The following is a 16,127-nucleotide window of genomic DNA, read 5'->3' as shown; positions in this document are numbered from 1 at the left end:
TTTCTCCTTCACATACCTGCCTGTCAGAACTCCATCTAGCCTAGGTACTCCCTGACCTTCTGCAGGGGAGCCTGCCTCCAGGGCTCCCCATAACTGCATGGAACAGCCTGTCCAAATAAGGCAAACGTTTATCTTTACTTGAAGAGTCCTCTGGCTAAAACCAGGGGTTTGGCCCTGGAGGTGGATCTGGGGGATGAAGAATACGGGGGAGAGAACAGATCCAATCCCCAAATGGACCTTTTCTCCCTGCCCTGAGCATGCCCCGAGGCTGGGGGAAAACAGTAGGGGTGAGGGGACTATAGTACATTTACCTTGAACGAGGGTTTGTGTCAGGACCCTGTCAGGCTGTCAAGGCCAGAAGGGCCTCAGAGAGACATCTAACCAGACGGGGGAGGCTGAGACCCGGGGTGGGGACACACTGACCTGATGGCAGGACTGGGACAGGGACTCCTGCCCTGCCCCAGAGGGGATCTGGCCGGAGTGGGGAAGCTGGAGCAGGGGCTGGGACTGGAGCTGAGGCTGGGCTGGGGGCTGAGCCCCGGGCATAACAGAGTTAGGAGCCCAGAGCCCCTGTCCTGCCCCACAAGGGGCCCCACACAGAAGTGCTGTCAGAGGTCAGGCAGGACACAGGAAAGTGTGGCATGGCCTGATGTCACACCACAGGGAGCCGGGACTGTGAACACCAGAAGCCACGGGCCTCAGCGGCCACTTTTAGAATTTTGCTTTAAAAATGGAAACCTATTTAGGGGTCAAATTCATCCTTGAACCATGAGTTTGGGACCCCGGATGCCCCAGGTCTCCTGGTCAGTGCCCATCACCAGGCACCCGGGATTCTAAAGGCCACAGCGTTGGAGCCTTAGAGAGCATCAGGTGTGACCTTCCCTGTACAGACAGGACCCAGGGCCCTGGAAGGTGAAGGGACCAGCCCTCAGGCCCCCAGCCCGTGGTGGTCGCCAGGACAGGACCCAGCGTGCTCCCCAACAGACGTCCAACCGCAGGCAACTCTCAGAGTGCTCGCAAGACACACAAGACTCAGGATGACAACGTCCAGCCAGGGTGACACAGTTCTGGATTTTATCGACAGTCATACAGTCACAACTTATATATATATATATTTGTATTTATATACCTTTAAATTACACAATCATGTACAAAACGGGTGCATTGCTGAGACCACAGCACTTCTCGGAGTTTCACAGGTGTTGGACTAATGGAGTCAGGAAGCCTAGGGTGGCAGGCGGCGGGGCAGCCCCGGCTCCTCGCAGAGCCAGGCCGCAGAAAGGGCGCTTAACTGGGGACAAAACACGGTACACGCCGAGCCCCGCAGAGCGCCCTGCGCAGCATCCAGGGGGCGGACGGGGGCTGCAGGAGGCGGTGGGCGTTGAGTGACTGACACCAGCACTGACAGGTGGGGCTCAGGGGGACTTCCGGGTGGGAGACCCTCCTGCCCTGGGGTCCTGAGAGGGAGTGGTCCCCAACAGGGCCGTGGAGGTGGTTGCTCAGAAGGAATGGGTTTCGAGTCCCTGCCCCGGCGTGGGCTGCTAGAGTGCTGAGGGGGACAGGCCTGGGGTCCAGCCAGGGCCACAGCCCCTCCCCAGGTACCAGGAGGCCGCGGGCACAGAGAGGGGGAGCCCAGACCCAAGGTGCGATGTGCTCGCTTCCTGCCTTCCAAGGCGCAGAGGCCTCCAACCCCAACTCCTGCCCTTGGGGAGACGCTGAAGAGGCTTTTGTTCTGAAGTCCAGAGGCCTGAGGCTTCCGAAATCTTAGTTCAGGCTCTGAGGGGCCTAGGGCACATCTCAGGCTGCAGCAGAGGCCCAGAAGGCAGACAGTAACAAGAACAGGGGCGCTGAGAGGGGAGTCTGCCCGACCCTGGGGGTGCCATTGTCCCCAAACCCCCAACTCCCCTGGCCCCAAAGGAGGCCTGCACCAGCTCAGGCCCCTGTGACTCTGCCCAGGTCCTCACATGACCAGGCTCAGGGCCCTGAGGCTGGGGTCTGCGACCTCCTGAGTGGGCTGCTGGGAGAAGAAGCACGGAGCAAGAGGACGGAGGCTGATGGAGGGGCTGGGGTATCACACTGTCTTTACCTGGAGGCCCGGGGTCCAGGAGCTGCTGGAGCTGGGCGGGTAGGGTGTCTGCAGGCCCGAAGCTCAGAAGTGGCGTCAGCTGTGAGCAGTAACCTCACCTGGTGCTGCAGGAAGCCTCAAGGCCTCACCCCGGAGGTTCCCGAGACTCCTCTTCCCATCATTCCCCTACCTCATTGGGTCTTGTCCTGCCCTGGTCGGCTTCTCAAGCACCCTCGCCCCACTCCTATGGGCAAGGCTGGTTGGTACCTGGTACGAATACCTGGTAATCCAGCACCACTTCCTTTCACCAACCACAGGAAACACTCCTGCTCTTGCAGGAGGCCCTTTGCCTCCTCCCACCCACAAAAGTCCTTTAACTGAGACCCGGGCTTGGAGAGATGGAGGGGCTGGCAGCAGGAGGGGCTGCCAGGGGCTGGGGTTGGGCGAGAGGGGACAAGGAAGAAAGACCTGGCGGCTGTCCTGCTCCTGAGGCCGGGGCTCCTCCCTCCTGCAAACCCATGCCTCTCCCATTGGCCACAGGCACCGGGTCCCCAGTGCCTCCCCAGGCAGGCCAGAGCAGGGGAGAGAGGCATGGGAGGCCAGCTTAGCCCAGTGGTTCTACAGTTTTAGATGGACATGGAGGGAGGGAGGGAGGCAGGGAGGGCAAGAGGCCCTCCTCCCCAGGAGGCTGCTACCGTTGTTGGCTTTGCGCTGGGCTTTGGGGCCCCTCCGCACGGCCTGAGGCCTTACAAGAGCGGGGGGGGGGGGGGGGCAGGGGTCTGAGGAAGAGCCTGTGCCGGAAGTACTGACAGCTGCAAAGAAGGGCCCCAGCAGGGTCCTGGTCCTTCCGCTGAGCCTGCTCCCCGTTCACTCACCTTCCTACACCCCAGTCACACTGTCACCAACTCCAACTCACCTCTCTTCATGTCCTGGGGAGTCTAGGGACCCCTGGAAAGCTCTATGGGAGAAGAGGGTGACTATCCCTCCTCCAGCCCCACCAGTCCTGAGGCGCAAGGCTAGGAGAAGGGTACTCCCCAGGCAGAGTGGAAGACTAAAGAGAAGGCCCCCTTCTTGGGGGGCTGCAGGGGAGGTCTTTCACAATAGGGAGGTGGTGGGAGGGGAGCAGGGCGGGGCTGGAGGCAGAGGTCATAAAACCAGGCCCAGAAGATGGCGGCAGGTGCTGGCAGCCTGGAGTGGGGAGGGGAAGGCTGGGGGGACTGAGGCAGGATGAAAGGGTCCAGGAGACACCCCTCTGGGCTCAGGAGACTCTCTGGTGGGATCTGAAGAGCAGATGTTGTGATGTCGCTGTTGGGCTAAGTCCTAAGACCCTCACCTACCCTGGGGCCATCACCCCAAGTCCCACCACCCTGGCCTCCAGGCAAATGCTCTGTCTCTTAGTATTTTTTTGTTTTGTTCTGTTTTGACTTTTAAAAAAATAAAAGCTTGATTGGAAAATATGTCTGGAACTCTATGGCGAGGGGAGGAGGACAAGAGTGGGCAGGGAGGGGAGGCGGTGGGTGAGGAGTGGGGGTGATGTGGAGGGAGCAGGGTAGCTAGATGGCCTCCACGTAGTTGGCGGGATAGAGGCCCAGCTGCCCGCTGTCCAGCCGCCCGCGGCACCAGCCCTGCTCGTCCTCCTCGCCAAGCTTGGTGAGCTCATCTCCTAGGGAGGGGACACAGAGGAGCTGGTTGACAGGAACTCAGAGAGGACTGACCCCCACCCCCACCTGCCGGGTAAGCCCTCTGATTACACTGGGCTGACCCCAGTGCCCCTCCCATTACTGCCCGGATGCCAGCCCCCACCACCACCACGAGACCAGCCCCACCCACACCTCAACACCCACGGGCGGCCCAGCCAACCACCTAATCTCGGCTCCACCCCAGAAACCCAGGCCCCGCCTCCAGCTTCACTGCCGTAGTCCTGTCCGTCCTCCTGGCAGCCCTGCCCTCAGGCTCCGCCCCCAATCCTTGTTCTGGCCCTACCCCCACCCTATTCTCAGGTCCAGATTCTGCCCCTGGCACCCAGTTGCCAGTCTCAGGCCCTGCCCTTGCTCTCCAATTGAAGTCTTGCCCCCGAAGCACAGGTCGCCCTCCAGGTCTTGGCCACGCCCATGCGCCAGGCCCCGCCCCAGATTCGACCGGCCCCGCCCCCTTACCAGCCTTGAAGCTGAGCTCGTCCTGCTCCTGGCCGTCGTAGTCGTAGAGCGCCCGCACACGCACTCCCTTGGCGTCTTCATCGAAGGGGTTGGCGCCCCCGTTGGCTTCATTTCCCCCAAATGGATTCCCGCTCTCGTCGTCCGACCACTCAGTGGCGTAAGTCTGGCCCCTGTCGTAGCTGCTAACACTGAGAGGCAGAGAGAAGACCCAGCATGAGTGGCCTCTCACCCTGTCCTTAGGGCTGCCCCCTCCTCCCAGCCAGAGCCCTGACCCTAAAGTCCACCAAGGCTGGAGCAAGGACGGGCCTTGTAAGACGGGGTCCGGAGCCAGTGACCTTCACTGACAGCTCTTTCACCAGATGGGAGGCAGGACTATTAGCATTACTCAGCCCTTGAGTGAGGAGGTGCTGAAGGAGACCCCAGAGAACATCTGACCCCTCATCTGAAAGGGGTATTACAACCCAGTGGCTAAGAGTGAGGATTACTAGTACTAGGGATGTAATGTACAACATGATAAAGATAATTAACACTGCTGTATGTTATCTATGAAAGTTACAACAGTAAATCCTAAGAGTTCTCACCACCAGGAAAACAATTCTTTCTAATTCTTTAACTTTGTCTCTATATGAGATGACGGATGCTCACTAAACTTATGGTGATAATCATTTCATGACGTATGTGAGTCAGACCATTATGCTGTACACCTTAACCTTATACAGTGCTGTGTATCAGTTATATCTCAATAAAACTGGAAGAAAAAAAACAAAACAAGAAAAGAAAGAAAGAAGGCCAAGGCAAATATATGAGTGAGGATTCTGGAGCCAGACCTCTTGGGCATCATATCTTGGCTCTGAGGCTTACTAACCAGCTGTGTGACCTTGGGCAAGTCACTTAACCTCTCTGGGTGTTGATTTCTCCATCTGTAAAATGGGAATATTTACACACTCCTCAGAGTGTTGAGAGACATTAAGGAGCTAATTTACGGAAAATGCTTAGAACAGTACCTGGCACACAGTTGGTGCTCTCATGGGGTTACCTATCACTACCTTTGAGAGGAGCCCAAGCTTGCCATGATTGAGACCATTTCTTGTCTCCTGAGGTAAAACTCAGCTGTCCCAGTATGTGGACCCCCCTTGCCCCCAGGAAGCTCCGTAGGAGGCACTTACCTGCCACGGTCCCCAGCCTGGGATGTGGACTCCACCATCCCAGCAGCATTGGTCGGCACTACCCCCTCTGCCTTCTTGGGCGGTTTCTCCTTCTTGGTGGTGGCGTGCGGGAGGTCTGGGTTCCACTCCTGGGGGGTGTCAGGGGAGCAGTCAGGCTGGGGGACTGCCCCCCAAGGCTCCTTCCAGCTGTTTCAGATTCCCCTTCCCCATCCCCACACATCCTCACCTCAAACTGGGGCCAATTCATGGGCATGCCAGGGCCGCTGGTGCTGCGGAACCATCTGAGGTCGTCCTGGGCGTCGGCCCCCCGGATGGCCTGCTCCAGCTCGCGGTACACTTGAACATAGCTGCGCACGGGGGGAGATGGAGAGGTGCAGGGCAAGATGCACCATGGCCCCATCTCAGCCTCAGTGAGGGCCAGAGCCTGTTCGGGAGACCAGGGTGCTGGCGTGCCCCCCAGCTGGGAATCAGGCTGCTTCCCAAGGAGCAATCTCTGAGTGGGCAGCTCCAGGTATGCCCAGTGGGCACCTTTCTCCATCCCCACCTTAGCCACTCACCCATCCATCCAAGCATGTTTCTTGAGTATCTGGTGTGCGTCAGCTTACACCCAGGCAGCTACTGGCCCCTGCAGCTCCGCCCTCCCCTTCCTGTCACTATAACATAGGGCCCAGGATGCCCTGCTGCCTCTGCCTGTGCCCGCCGTGCCGCCACGCCCAGCTACCTGCTATTCTCAGCTAGGTTGAGGTGACGTTTGATGTCTAGCAGCACCTCCTTGAGGAAGACCAGCCTCCTTTCCTCAAATTGTTGGCACTGTTCAAACACCTGCTCCATGCCCTCCATGTACTGGGGTGTGGTCTTGCCCACGTCATCCAGCACCTTCTCATACTTCTCCTGTGTCTATAGGAACCAGGGCAAAGTGGGGGGGTGGGTGAGACCCAGGCCTGCAGCTCCCAGCTGCCACCCACTCCAGGGGGCCCTGAGACCCCAGCCCGACCAGCACCTTCTGCACATCCTGCTTGCACTTGTCCACTTTGTCCTGCAGCTTCTTCTGCTGCTCAGGTGTCACCGACTGCTCCGTCTTGCTATTCATCTCCCGGGTCATGGCCAGCTTCTCCTCTTTGCAGGCCAGATGGTAGGCCTTCTTGGCTGCCTCTAGCTGTGGGGAGGGGGGGAGAGGGGGCAGGGTGTAAGCAGAAGCAAACGTGTTCACTTTCAACCCCTCCCACCTGCCCACTCCACCGGGAGCTGTGAGCACACATTCTTAAAAGGCGGAAGGGATGCAGGCCCCAGCTCCAGGTATTCAGGAGCAGTGCCCACCCATCTGTGCATTTCCCTGCACCGCCTGCCCCTATGGACACCCTCCCCTCGGGCACTGCAGTGCCTGCCCCATCTGTGGGTGTTTCTCTCTGGCAGGCAGTGCTGCTCTCCTGTGGGCCCAATACCAGCGGGCAGTGTACTGCCTGCCACATCTGTAGAGACCCTCCCTCTGATCAGTCTGCCCCTCTGAGCCCAGCTGCCCAGTCTCGCCCCTTCCGTGGCAGCCGCCCACCAGGCACCTCCTTCATCTTCTTGGCCCAGGGCTTCTGGGCCTTGCGGAAGCCGTCTTCAGCCTCCTTGGTCTCCTTGAAGCCGCCCATGATCTGCTTGTGATAGGCATCCTTCTGCCAGTTCTTGACCTTCTCCAGGTCCTCGTTCAGCAGGCTGTTCTTCACCTCCTGGTGCAGTTCGCTCACCTTGTCCGCCTCCGTCATCATGGCACCCCAGGCCCGTTCCAGGCTGCCATACTGTGGGCCTGAGGAAATGGCCATGTGGTCACCGGGTCCTCATTACCCCTGGCCCAGAGGCTCGCCTCACACCTCCTTTCTCTAAGGCTTTCCCCATATTTCCCATGGCAGCAGAAATGCCCTCCTCTGCTCTCCCTACAGTTTTATCCATCTTCCAGGGCCCAAGAACAGCCACCTCCTTCAGGAAGCCTTTTCTGAGTACTCTATCCTCACACACCTCGGCCTCCAGCCCTGATGAATTCTTCTTACAGCGTCCATCTCTGGGCCTACTCCCTGTCTCCCCCATCAGCTTGTGAGCCCCATGGGTGGCAGCCTGGACCCCCATGAGCTCTCACAAGCCAGCACACTGCACCAGGCACACAGTCGGTGCTCCAGGAATGTTGACTGAAGGTAAAACTGAAGAACCAACTGGTGACAGATAACGGGAAGCCACCGGGACCAGACTTCCCACAGGATCTGGACCAGCAAGAACAATTGCTATAATAAAATTTGCATATGGGCCACATTAAACGCCCTGAATTTGATAGCTGAACTATGGTTATGTAAACAAATGTTCTTATTCTTCGGTGATACATGAAGAATTTAGGGTGAAGGGGCATGTCTCTAACTTGAATGGTTCAGAAAAGCTATGCCTATAAATAGAGAGGGAGTGAGAAAACAAACGTGCTAAAATGTGAGCTGGTGAGTCTAGGTGAACGGTATGTAATTCTCTGTACTATTCTAGCAACTGTTCTCTAAGCTTAAATTATTTCAAAATAAAAAGTTGTTTGTTTTTAATCCAACCTAAAATTGCAGAAAGTAGAGTTGACCGGGGACAGGGAGGCCTGCGTGGTTTGGGAGGGGAAGTGTGCAGGGCAGGGCCCGGCGACTGGGGGGCAAGTGCATCCAGAGGCAGGGCGCTCCCGGGACCCAGACAGTGGGGGCCCGGTTAGCGCCTGGGGTGTGCGCAAGGGCTGGGCATGGGGCAGGAGGGGGAGGGGCACCTTTCTCGATGAGCTGGCGCCAGCGCTTGGCCCAGTCGGTGAGCTGCTGCGCATACGCCTTCTCGATCTTGGCGCGCTCCTGCACGCAGTTCATCAGGTCGTTGCACAGCCGGTGCCCGTCATCGATGCGCTTCACCGTCCGCTTGTAGTTCCCCACCTGGCGGCCGAGCAGCGAGCACGACTCCCGCGGGCTCCCCGCCTCGCCCGCCCGGCCGCCCTGGCCACCCTGTCCTGCAGGGGGCGCCCGGCGGGCCACCCCGCGCTCACACCCTGGGGGCTCTGGACCCTCTCACTGATGGAGACTTGGACACCCCCCTCACACCCCACCGTCTATACACTCCCTCATCCCACTTTAAACAGAATTTCCTCGCTGCCACCAAGTGCAGAAGGATATTTATAATTTGGACTTAGACTCAAATGAATTATTCATTTTGTACTTGCCGTGCTAAATCTATTATATTTATATAGAGTCATATAAGCGTTGAGCTGAGCTGCAGCTTCTTGACATAATATTATGTTTTGTAGACATCTCATTAAACACTTATTAATTTAGGTTTGGCATTTTGTACTTTGGGTTTTGGAAGCCGATGGAAAATTTCTTTCTGGGTCTCCAATATTTTGGAAGGCTCCTGCAATGCTGACTTCACGTCTTTGTCGCTGCGGGGCTCCCTGAACTTGTAACACTTCTCTGTGACCAGTGCTCCGCCCCCTGCCCACTGCATAGGGTAGGAGGCGGGGCACAGCTGTGAAAGGCCACGTAAGCTGTAAAGTGCTGCACCTGCCTGCGTGAAGCACGAGGAGTCTGAGCCGGGGCCCCCAGAGCAGAGGGTCAGGAGGGCCCTGTTCCACATCATAAATTCCACAGGATCTCTCCAGGGGCAGCTGTGAGGCAGAGGGGCTCTGGGCTCAATGGTCTGTAGGAACCACTTGGTGGCAACAACTGCCCGCTGGCCATGGAGGGCTTTGGAGGGGTCCGTGGGGCTGGGGAGCAAGATCTGAGGTCACGGGTGGGTGGGAGCCTGGGCCTCCACGCAGCCAGGCTGCCTGGTCCCCAGGACCTGGGGAGCATCTAAGCCTCACCTCCCAGAAGCTGTCGGTGGTCTCCTCTGGAGCGAGCGAGGCCTCATCGTAGGAACCAGACATGGTGTGGCCGTTGCGGGGTGGACAGGTGTGGAGTGGCGGTCAGCAGGCTGGCTGCTCATGTGCTGGGAGGGCAGGAGAGAGATCCTGGAGATGAGGGCAGCTCCCCGCATGCTCCATTCCAGGCCTGGGGCCCCAACTTGCTGTGGGGGCTCTACAGGCATGAGCTCGCATTGGATGGGGCCTTCCTGCCCAGAGACTGGCTCCCCATCCCTAGGGTAACCCCAAGAGCCACCCTGTAGCACCCCTCGTGCCCACCACCCGGTCTCTCCACCATAAGCCCTTCACTCCACATCCTGTCCTTCCCCTCTCCCCTAAGTCCGTCATCCAGCTCAAGCGTGGGCACCTCTTCTCAGAAGCCTGCTGCAACCACCAGAACCATGGTGCCTGCAACTGTTTTTGTGCTCCTGGACTCTTGGAGCTAAAACCTAGGGCCACGAAATTACATATTTGCTTTATATAAATCCGCAGTTTGCTTCACAGACACACACAACTCCTCAAAGCCAGCAATCAGACTTATCTCTGTGCGTGTCCTGCACTCCCTCCCCAGGACCTGGCACCCTGGGGCTCAATGATGAACCCTAGAAGGCTTCTCAATCGGCCCACCTCAGTACTGCCCACCCTGACATAGCTGAATCCTTGCACCTGGTGCAAAAGACCCACCTCAGCTCCCCCCCAATCCCCAATTGACGCAGAACCCCTGGTCTCAGCCCCTAGAACCTTCCTGAACCCCCCACCACCACCTGAAGCCTGGACCCAAGCCCCTTGGAAAGCTGGCAGCAGGGCCCCTCCTACCTCCCACCCAGGCTCAGTGCCGCCTCAGTTCTCTGAGCTACTGGGCTCCTGTAAATGCCCTTCCGGCTGCCCTGGTGCCCAGCCTCAAAGCCTCCATTAGCCGCTTATGTATCTCCCGAGTCCCAGACATGTGGCTTCCCGGCCCACAGGTCAGAGCACCGCCATCTGCGTGAACGTCAGGGTGGCTGTGTGTGCCACGGATCTGTCAGCAGGCAACACGGCTGTTCAATCTAGGCCATGTGCTGCCCCCGGGCCGGGGCAGGCACTGCCCTACTCCCATCCCCCAGTCCTCATTGCCACCCTGGACGAGAATGGCTCAGCAGTTAGGAGACAGGACTCAGAGAGCTAGGGGCCTGGTCTTCAAGGGGGCAGCGAGTCCAGGCTGGGCCTGACCCTGAAATGGAGCAGGACCCTATGATCCTTGCCGCCCATTTCCTCAGCCTGCCTTTTGTCTGTGGAAAAACTTTAGCCAAACAGTAAAGTTTAATCAGATAAGTGAGAAAATGCAGAAACAAGACTAAAAATCTGAGTCTAAACAAGTCCAACAAGAGAAAATAGTAATAGTTCAGTCATTAAGCATAGTCAAGGACCTTTAGTTCTTCTTCAAGGGCTCTAGATAATATTCTGAGCCATATCCTGTGAGCTGTCTTACAGATACTAAAACCCCCACCAGGTGGAAGAAGTTAACTACATGATGACCAGGCTGTAGCCATGACGTAAGCTGCCACAATTCCAAGAGCTGGCCTCAAAGAAACGGGAACAAACCGACCCCGGAACTGAAGACTAAGTGTACGTAAACAATCAAGATGACGCTGGTCAGACCACCGCATGACCCATTTCAAGATGACTGTCACAGCTGACTATGCTGTTTCTGCAAGTAGCCCCTTCCCTTCACCTACAGAAGCTCTTGCCCACTGATTGTCAGTGGGGGAGAATTGGCCTTTGGACAGGAATCCGCCCTCCCCCCAGGTTGCTGGCCTCCAAAATAAAGCAAACTTTCCTTTCCACCAAACTTGCCTCTTAATTGGCTTTACAGCAGCGAGCAGCCGGATCCCCAATTTCGGTAACAGTTTTTGGCACCCGACGTAGGGCTGCTGCACTCTCACAGCACCTGGCTCCCTGGGGTTTTCCCCGACCAGACCCGCCCACCATGACCGTGTGCTGGGATGGCTTCGAGGAGCCCGCTGCTCGTGGCTAGCTGGTCCTGAGAGAGGGATTTGGGGGGGCGTTCCTAGCAGCTGACGAAACCATTTGTTTCAGGAATCCTCCCTGTTTCTCCCCTGCTCAGCACTGGCTGCCAATGTACGTTTTTCCTTGGTAGCACGGAAACATGCATCTAGACGAGCTGACAAGCTCCGAGACAGAGTAAGTCCACTGGTGCGTACCCAGGCAAACTTCTATTTTGAGCACAAACTGCTATCTGGGCATTTTGCCAATTGGTTCTGACATGTGTCTGACACTGAGGACCATTTGTGTTGGGGAAATATTTGTTTGGGGGTCTGTACCAGTCATCCTCTTGGAGGATTTGTGACAGTTCTGTCTTCTGGTGTGTGAGTGTATATATATTCCATTTGTGTGACTGGAAAAATTTTAGCTATGAGATTATGGCTAAAGAAAAAAGACAATTTTTTTTGGGCCACACTGCTTGACATACAGGATCCTAGTTCCCTGAACAGGGATCGAACCTGTGTCCCCTGCAGTGGAAGTACAGAGTCTCAAGAACTGGACCACCAGGGAAGTCCCAAAGATACTTTTTTTTACCAATATAAGACAACAGTATTCTTTAGACTCTGGAGAAAATTGGTTAAGATGAAACTCTTTTGAAATTCCAAGAGTTTTGAAATTCTTCTGGTTCTTTCTGCATCTGCAGTTTGAGAAAGCTAGCTTGATAAAATACTCTTTTCAGAATTCTGACCCTCAGAGAACAAAAATATGCCTAGGAGAAAACTTGAAGTTAACTCTTATCATGTCCTTGAAATACAAACACAGCCCACTTTGCCTGAGACTTCAGCCTTGGGTTAATTAGTAGAACTTCAAAAGATGTTTGGGTTTATTAAACATGCATCTTGTACCACAATAAAGAGAAACTATGCTATGCGAAAAAATGTGAGTTTTTAGAGGTTATGGAATATGTTCTTTTTAAAATTAATTATTTTATTTTTGGCTGCGTTGGGTCTTCATTGCTGCGCGCGGGCTTTCTGTAGTTGCGGCGAGTGAGGGCTACTCTTCGTTGCAGTGGACGGGCTTCTCATTGTGGTGGCTTCTTTTGTTGCGGACCGTGGGATCTAGTTGCACAGGCTTCAGTAGTTGTGGCAGGCGGGCTCAGTAGTTGTGGCTCGCATGCTCTAGAGCACAGGCTCAGTAGTTATGGCACATGGGCTTAGCTGCTCCACGGCATGTGGGAGCTTCCTGGACCAGGGATTGAACCCGTGTCCCCTGCATTGGCAGGTGGATTCTCAACCACTGTGCCACCAGGGAAGTCCCAGAATATGTTGTTAAGTTTGCCAATCAGTAAATGCTGGTATAACAGTTCAATTACTTATTTCTTGGTTTTGTTAAGGCTTTTAAGTGTTAAAAACTGAAATATGTAATTAAAGCTACTAAAAATGATAAGGGAAGCATTTCAGTGTGTAAAGCAAGTAGGATATGCATGGTCGGCAGAGAAGGTATAAAGAATGGAGATATTTTTGTTGAGGAAAAATGATGGTAATAATCTTGTCCTAGAGCTGGTTATTTCTGGATGGGGAAATCATATGGATACAAAAGTGATAAAAGGTTTGCAAAAAAAGGGAACCTTGAGAAAAGAATTTTGTACACTGTCAGGAGTGATTAAGATTAGATTGGATTTAATTAGGTAAATATCTATAGTAAGCTGGTAAAGACTGGAATTTGGCTTCTTTCTCCCTGTTAAGAGAACAAATTTTCCTGGAATACTGAGCTGCTTTTAGTAACAGATTGTAAGTTTCTTTCTTTTTTTTTTAAATAACACCAATATTTTTTTAATTAATTAATTAATTTATTTATTTATTTTTTGGCTGCATTGGGTCTTCATTGCAGTGCATGGGCTTTCTCTAGTAGCAGGGGCTACTCTTCTTTGCAGTTTGCAGGCTGCTCATTGCGGTGGCTTCTCTTGTTGTAGAGCACGGGATCTAGGCACGCCAGCTTCAGTAGTTGTGGCACACAGGCTCTAGAGCACAGGCTCAGTAGTTGTGGTGCACGGGCTCAGTTGCTCCACAGCATGTGGGATCTTCCCGGACCAGGGCTCGAACCTGTGTCCCCTGCATTGGCAGGCGGATTCTTAACCACTGTGCCACCAGGGAAGCCCATAAGTTTCTTTCTCTAGCCAACTTTGAGTATTCCAAAAGGCCCCTAGGCATCTCAGAAGAAATACTAAAGCAACTAGGATTTCGTAAGTTAAATTATATGGACAACATTTGATAACTTTCAGATCATACTGCTGAACTGGGTAAGAAATTTAAAGAATTCTAATGAAAAGCTATTGTTTTGCTTCAAACCATATGTATATATGTATTTGGCTGTGCCGTGCAGCATGCAGGATCTTAGTTCCCTGACCAGGGATTGAACCTGTGTCCCCTGCATTAGGAGCGCAGAGTCTTAACCACTGGACTGCCAAGGAAGTCCCTAAAACCATATTTTTGACCCCAATGCTCAGGATGGAAAAAATTGGCTAGTATAATTACTTATGATGTGTATCACTGCTGGCTTTAAGTTTACTACTAAAAGCACATGTACAGGGACTTCCCTGGTGACACAGAGGTTAAGACTCTATGCTCATAATGCAGGGGGCCCAGGTTTGACCCCTGGTCTGGGAACTAGATCCCACATGCATGCCTCAACTAAGAGTTTGCATGCCACAACTAAGGAGCCCACAAACCGCAACTAAGGAGCTGGCGAGCCACAACTAAGGGGCCCTCGAGCCGCAACTAAGGAGCCCACCTGCCGCAACTAAGACACAATGCAACCAAATAAATATTTTTTAAAAATAAAAGAATATGGGGCTTCCCTGGTGGCACAGTGGTTGAGAATCTGCCTGCTAATGCAGGGGACACGGGTTCGAGCCCTGGTCTGGGAAGATCCCACATGCCGCGGAGCAATTAGGCCCGTGAGCCACAACTGCTGAGCCTGCACGTCTGGAGCCTGTGCTCCGCAACAAGAGAGGCCACGACAGTGAGAGGCCCGCACACCGCAATGAAGAGTGGCCCCCACTTGCCACAACTAGAGAAAGCCCTTGCACAGAAACGAAGACCCAACACAGCCAAAAATAAAAATAAATAAATTAAATGAAGGCTCAACATTAAAAATATATATATATATTTGAAAAAATAAAAAAAATAAAAGAATAAAAAATAAAAGCACATGTACAGTGCTTGTGTGACAATTGGGTATTAGTGCTAACATGTGTAGCCTATAAAATGTCTCCCCATCAGCATATACCCCTGTATTAGTTTGTTATGTCTGATTAGTTTTCCCCCATCATGGATAACTAGGCCAATATATAACCAAAAAGTAGGTCTAGCACTGAGGGACACGAATGAACCCAGAGCAGCAGTGCTGGAAAAATATATTGATTATCAATGCTTTCTATGCAAACATTTGCAGTTAAAGTGGGGGGGAAATGATGGAAGAAATTTTCACATATTGAGGTATGGGGAAGTCATTCTGGCTTACACATGATTTAATATGAACTTTAGACTAACCAAAACAGCCTGCTTGTGGCCTAGTCAACATACATTGTATATCTGCTTTAACCATTAAGGGAAAAAAACAAACACATTCAGAGAATAATACAAAGATGCATTTTTACTGTTATCCTCATTGTAATAGGTCTACTAATTTTCAAATGTTTGTCCAGGTACTATGACAAGTAATCAAAGAGAGAGTTAATGTTTTCATAATATAAAACGTTGGGGACTTCCCCAGTGGCGCAGTGGTTAAGAATCTACCTGCTTGGGCTTCCCTGGTGGCGCAGTGGTTGGGAGTCTGCCTGCTGATGCAGGGGACACGGGTTCGTGCCCCGGTCTGAGAAGATCCCACATGCCGCGGAGTGGCTGGGCCCGTGAGCCATGGCCGCTGGGCCTGCGCGTCCGGAGCCTGTGCTCCGCAACGGGAGAGGCTACGACAGTGAGATGCCCGCGTACCGCAAAAAAAAAAAGAATCTACCTGCCAATGCAGGGGACATGGATTCGATCCCTGGTCCGGGAAGATCCCACATGCTGCAGAGCAACTAAGCCCGTGCGAGACAACTACTGAGCCTGTGCTCTAGAGCCCGCGAGCCACAACTACTGAGCCTGCATGCCACAACTACTGAAGCCTGCGCACCTAGGGTCCATGCTCTGCAACGAGAAACCACCACAATGAGAAGACCACACACTGCAACAAAGAGTAGCCCCCACTCGTCACAACTAGAGAAAGCCCGTGCGCAGCAACAAACACCCAACGCAGCCAATAAATAAATTAAAAAAAAATGTCGATGCTAAGCATGCAACTTGAGATTATTTCCAACTCTGTGTCCATTCCCAAAATGAGGCAGGACTATGCCCCACTTCAGCAGGAAGTAGCGAGAGCAGTTGTTGCCCCATTCACTCAAAGATTTGGGGGAAACTGGAACAGAAATGGAACTAAAATAGAATTCCTCTACCAAGTCTACAATTAATCTCTCTATCCAAAACTTTATTCCCTTTCCTGTTTTGTACCTGTCCCTCCTCAAGACTAAGGAGTATCAAAGAAAACAGGGTATTGAAATGGAGCAGGACCCTATGGTCCTTGCCCCACATGTCCTCAGCCTGCCTTTTGAGTGTGGAAAAACTTTAGCCAAAGAGTAAGTTTAATCAGAGAAGTGAGAAAATGAAGAAACAAAGGAAAACAGTCCAATAAGACTAAATAATAATAGATTAGTCATTAAGCATAGTCAAGGACCATTAGTTCCTCCTCAAGGGCTATAGATAATACTCTGAGCCATATCCTATGAGCTGTCTTATAGATACTAAAACCCCACCAGGTGGAAGAAGTTAACTACA

The 16,127-nt window shown here is 53.5% G+C and overlaps 1 protein-coding gene across 3 annotated transcripts in view; it reads right to left on the bottom strand.

Moving 5' to 3' along the window:
* Positions 1–1,052: 1,052 nt before the first annotated feature.
* Positions 1,053–16,127, bottom strand: part of PACSIN1 (protein kinase C and casein kinase substrate in neurons 1) — a 65,248-nt gene continuing 50,173 nt past the window's right edge. For all 3 annotated transcript variants that reach the window (XM_030871027.2, XM_060307945.1, XM_060307944.1), the window contains exons 2-10: positions 9,235–9,359; positions 8,155–8,311; positions 6,944–7,179; positions 6,388–6,543; positions 6,109–6,284; positions 5,614–5,734; positions 5,388–5,515; positions 4,222–4,409; positions 1,053–3,728 (exon numbers count right to left, since the gene is read on the bottom strand). In XM_030871027.2, the coding sequence (XP_030726887.1) occupies positions 3,619–3,728; positions 4,222–4,409; positions 5,388–5,515; positions 5,614–5,734; positions 6,109–6,284; positions 6,388–6,543; positions 6,944–7,179; positions 8,155–8,311; positions 9,235–9,297 (1,335 nt within the window). In that variant the 5' untranslated portion in view covers positions 9,298–9,359 and the 3' untranslated portion in view covers positions 1,053–3,618. The remainder of the gene's footprint in view (positions 3,729–4,221; positions 4,410–5,387; positions 5,516–5,613; positions 5,735–6,108; positions 6,285–6,387; positions 6,544–6,943; positions 7,180–8,154; positions 8,312–9,234; positions 9,360–16,127) is intronic.

Source organism: Globicephala melas, chromosome 11 (assembly GCF_963455315.2).
Source record: "Globicephala melas chromosome 11, mGloMel1.2, whole genome shotgun sequence".
NCBI classification, from domain to species: Eukaryota; Metazoa; Chordata; class Mammalia; order Artiodactyla; family Delphinidae; genus Globicephala; species Globicephala melas.
This window is presented reverse-complemented; position numbering and strand designations above follow the sequence as displayed.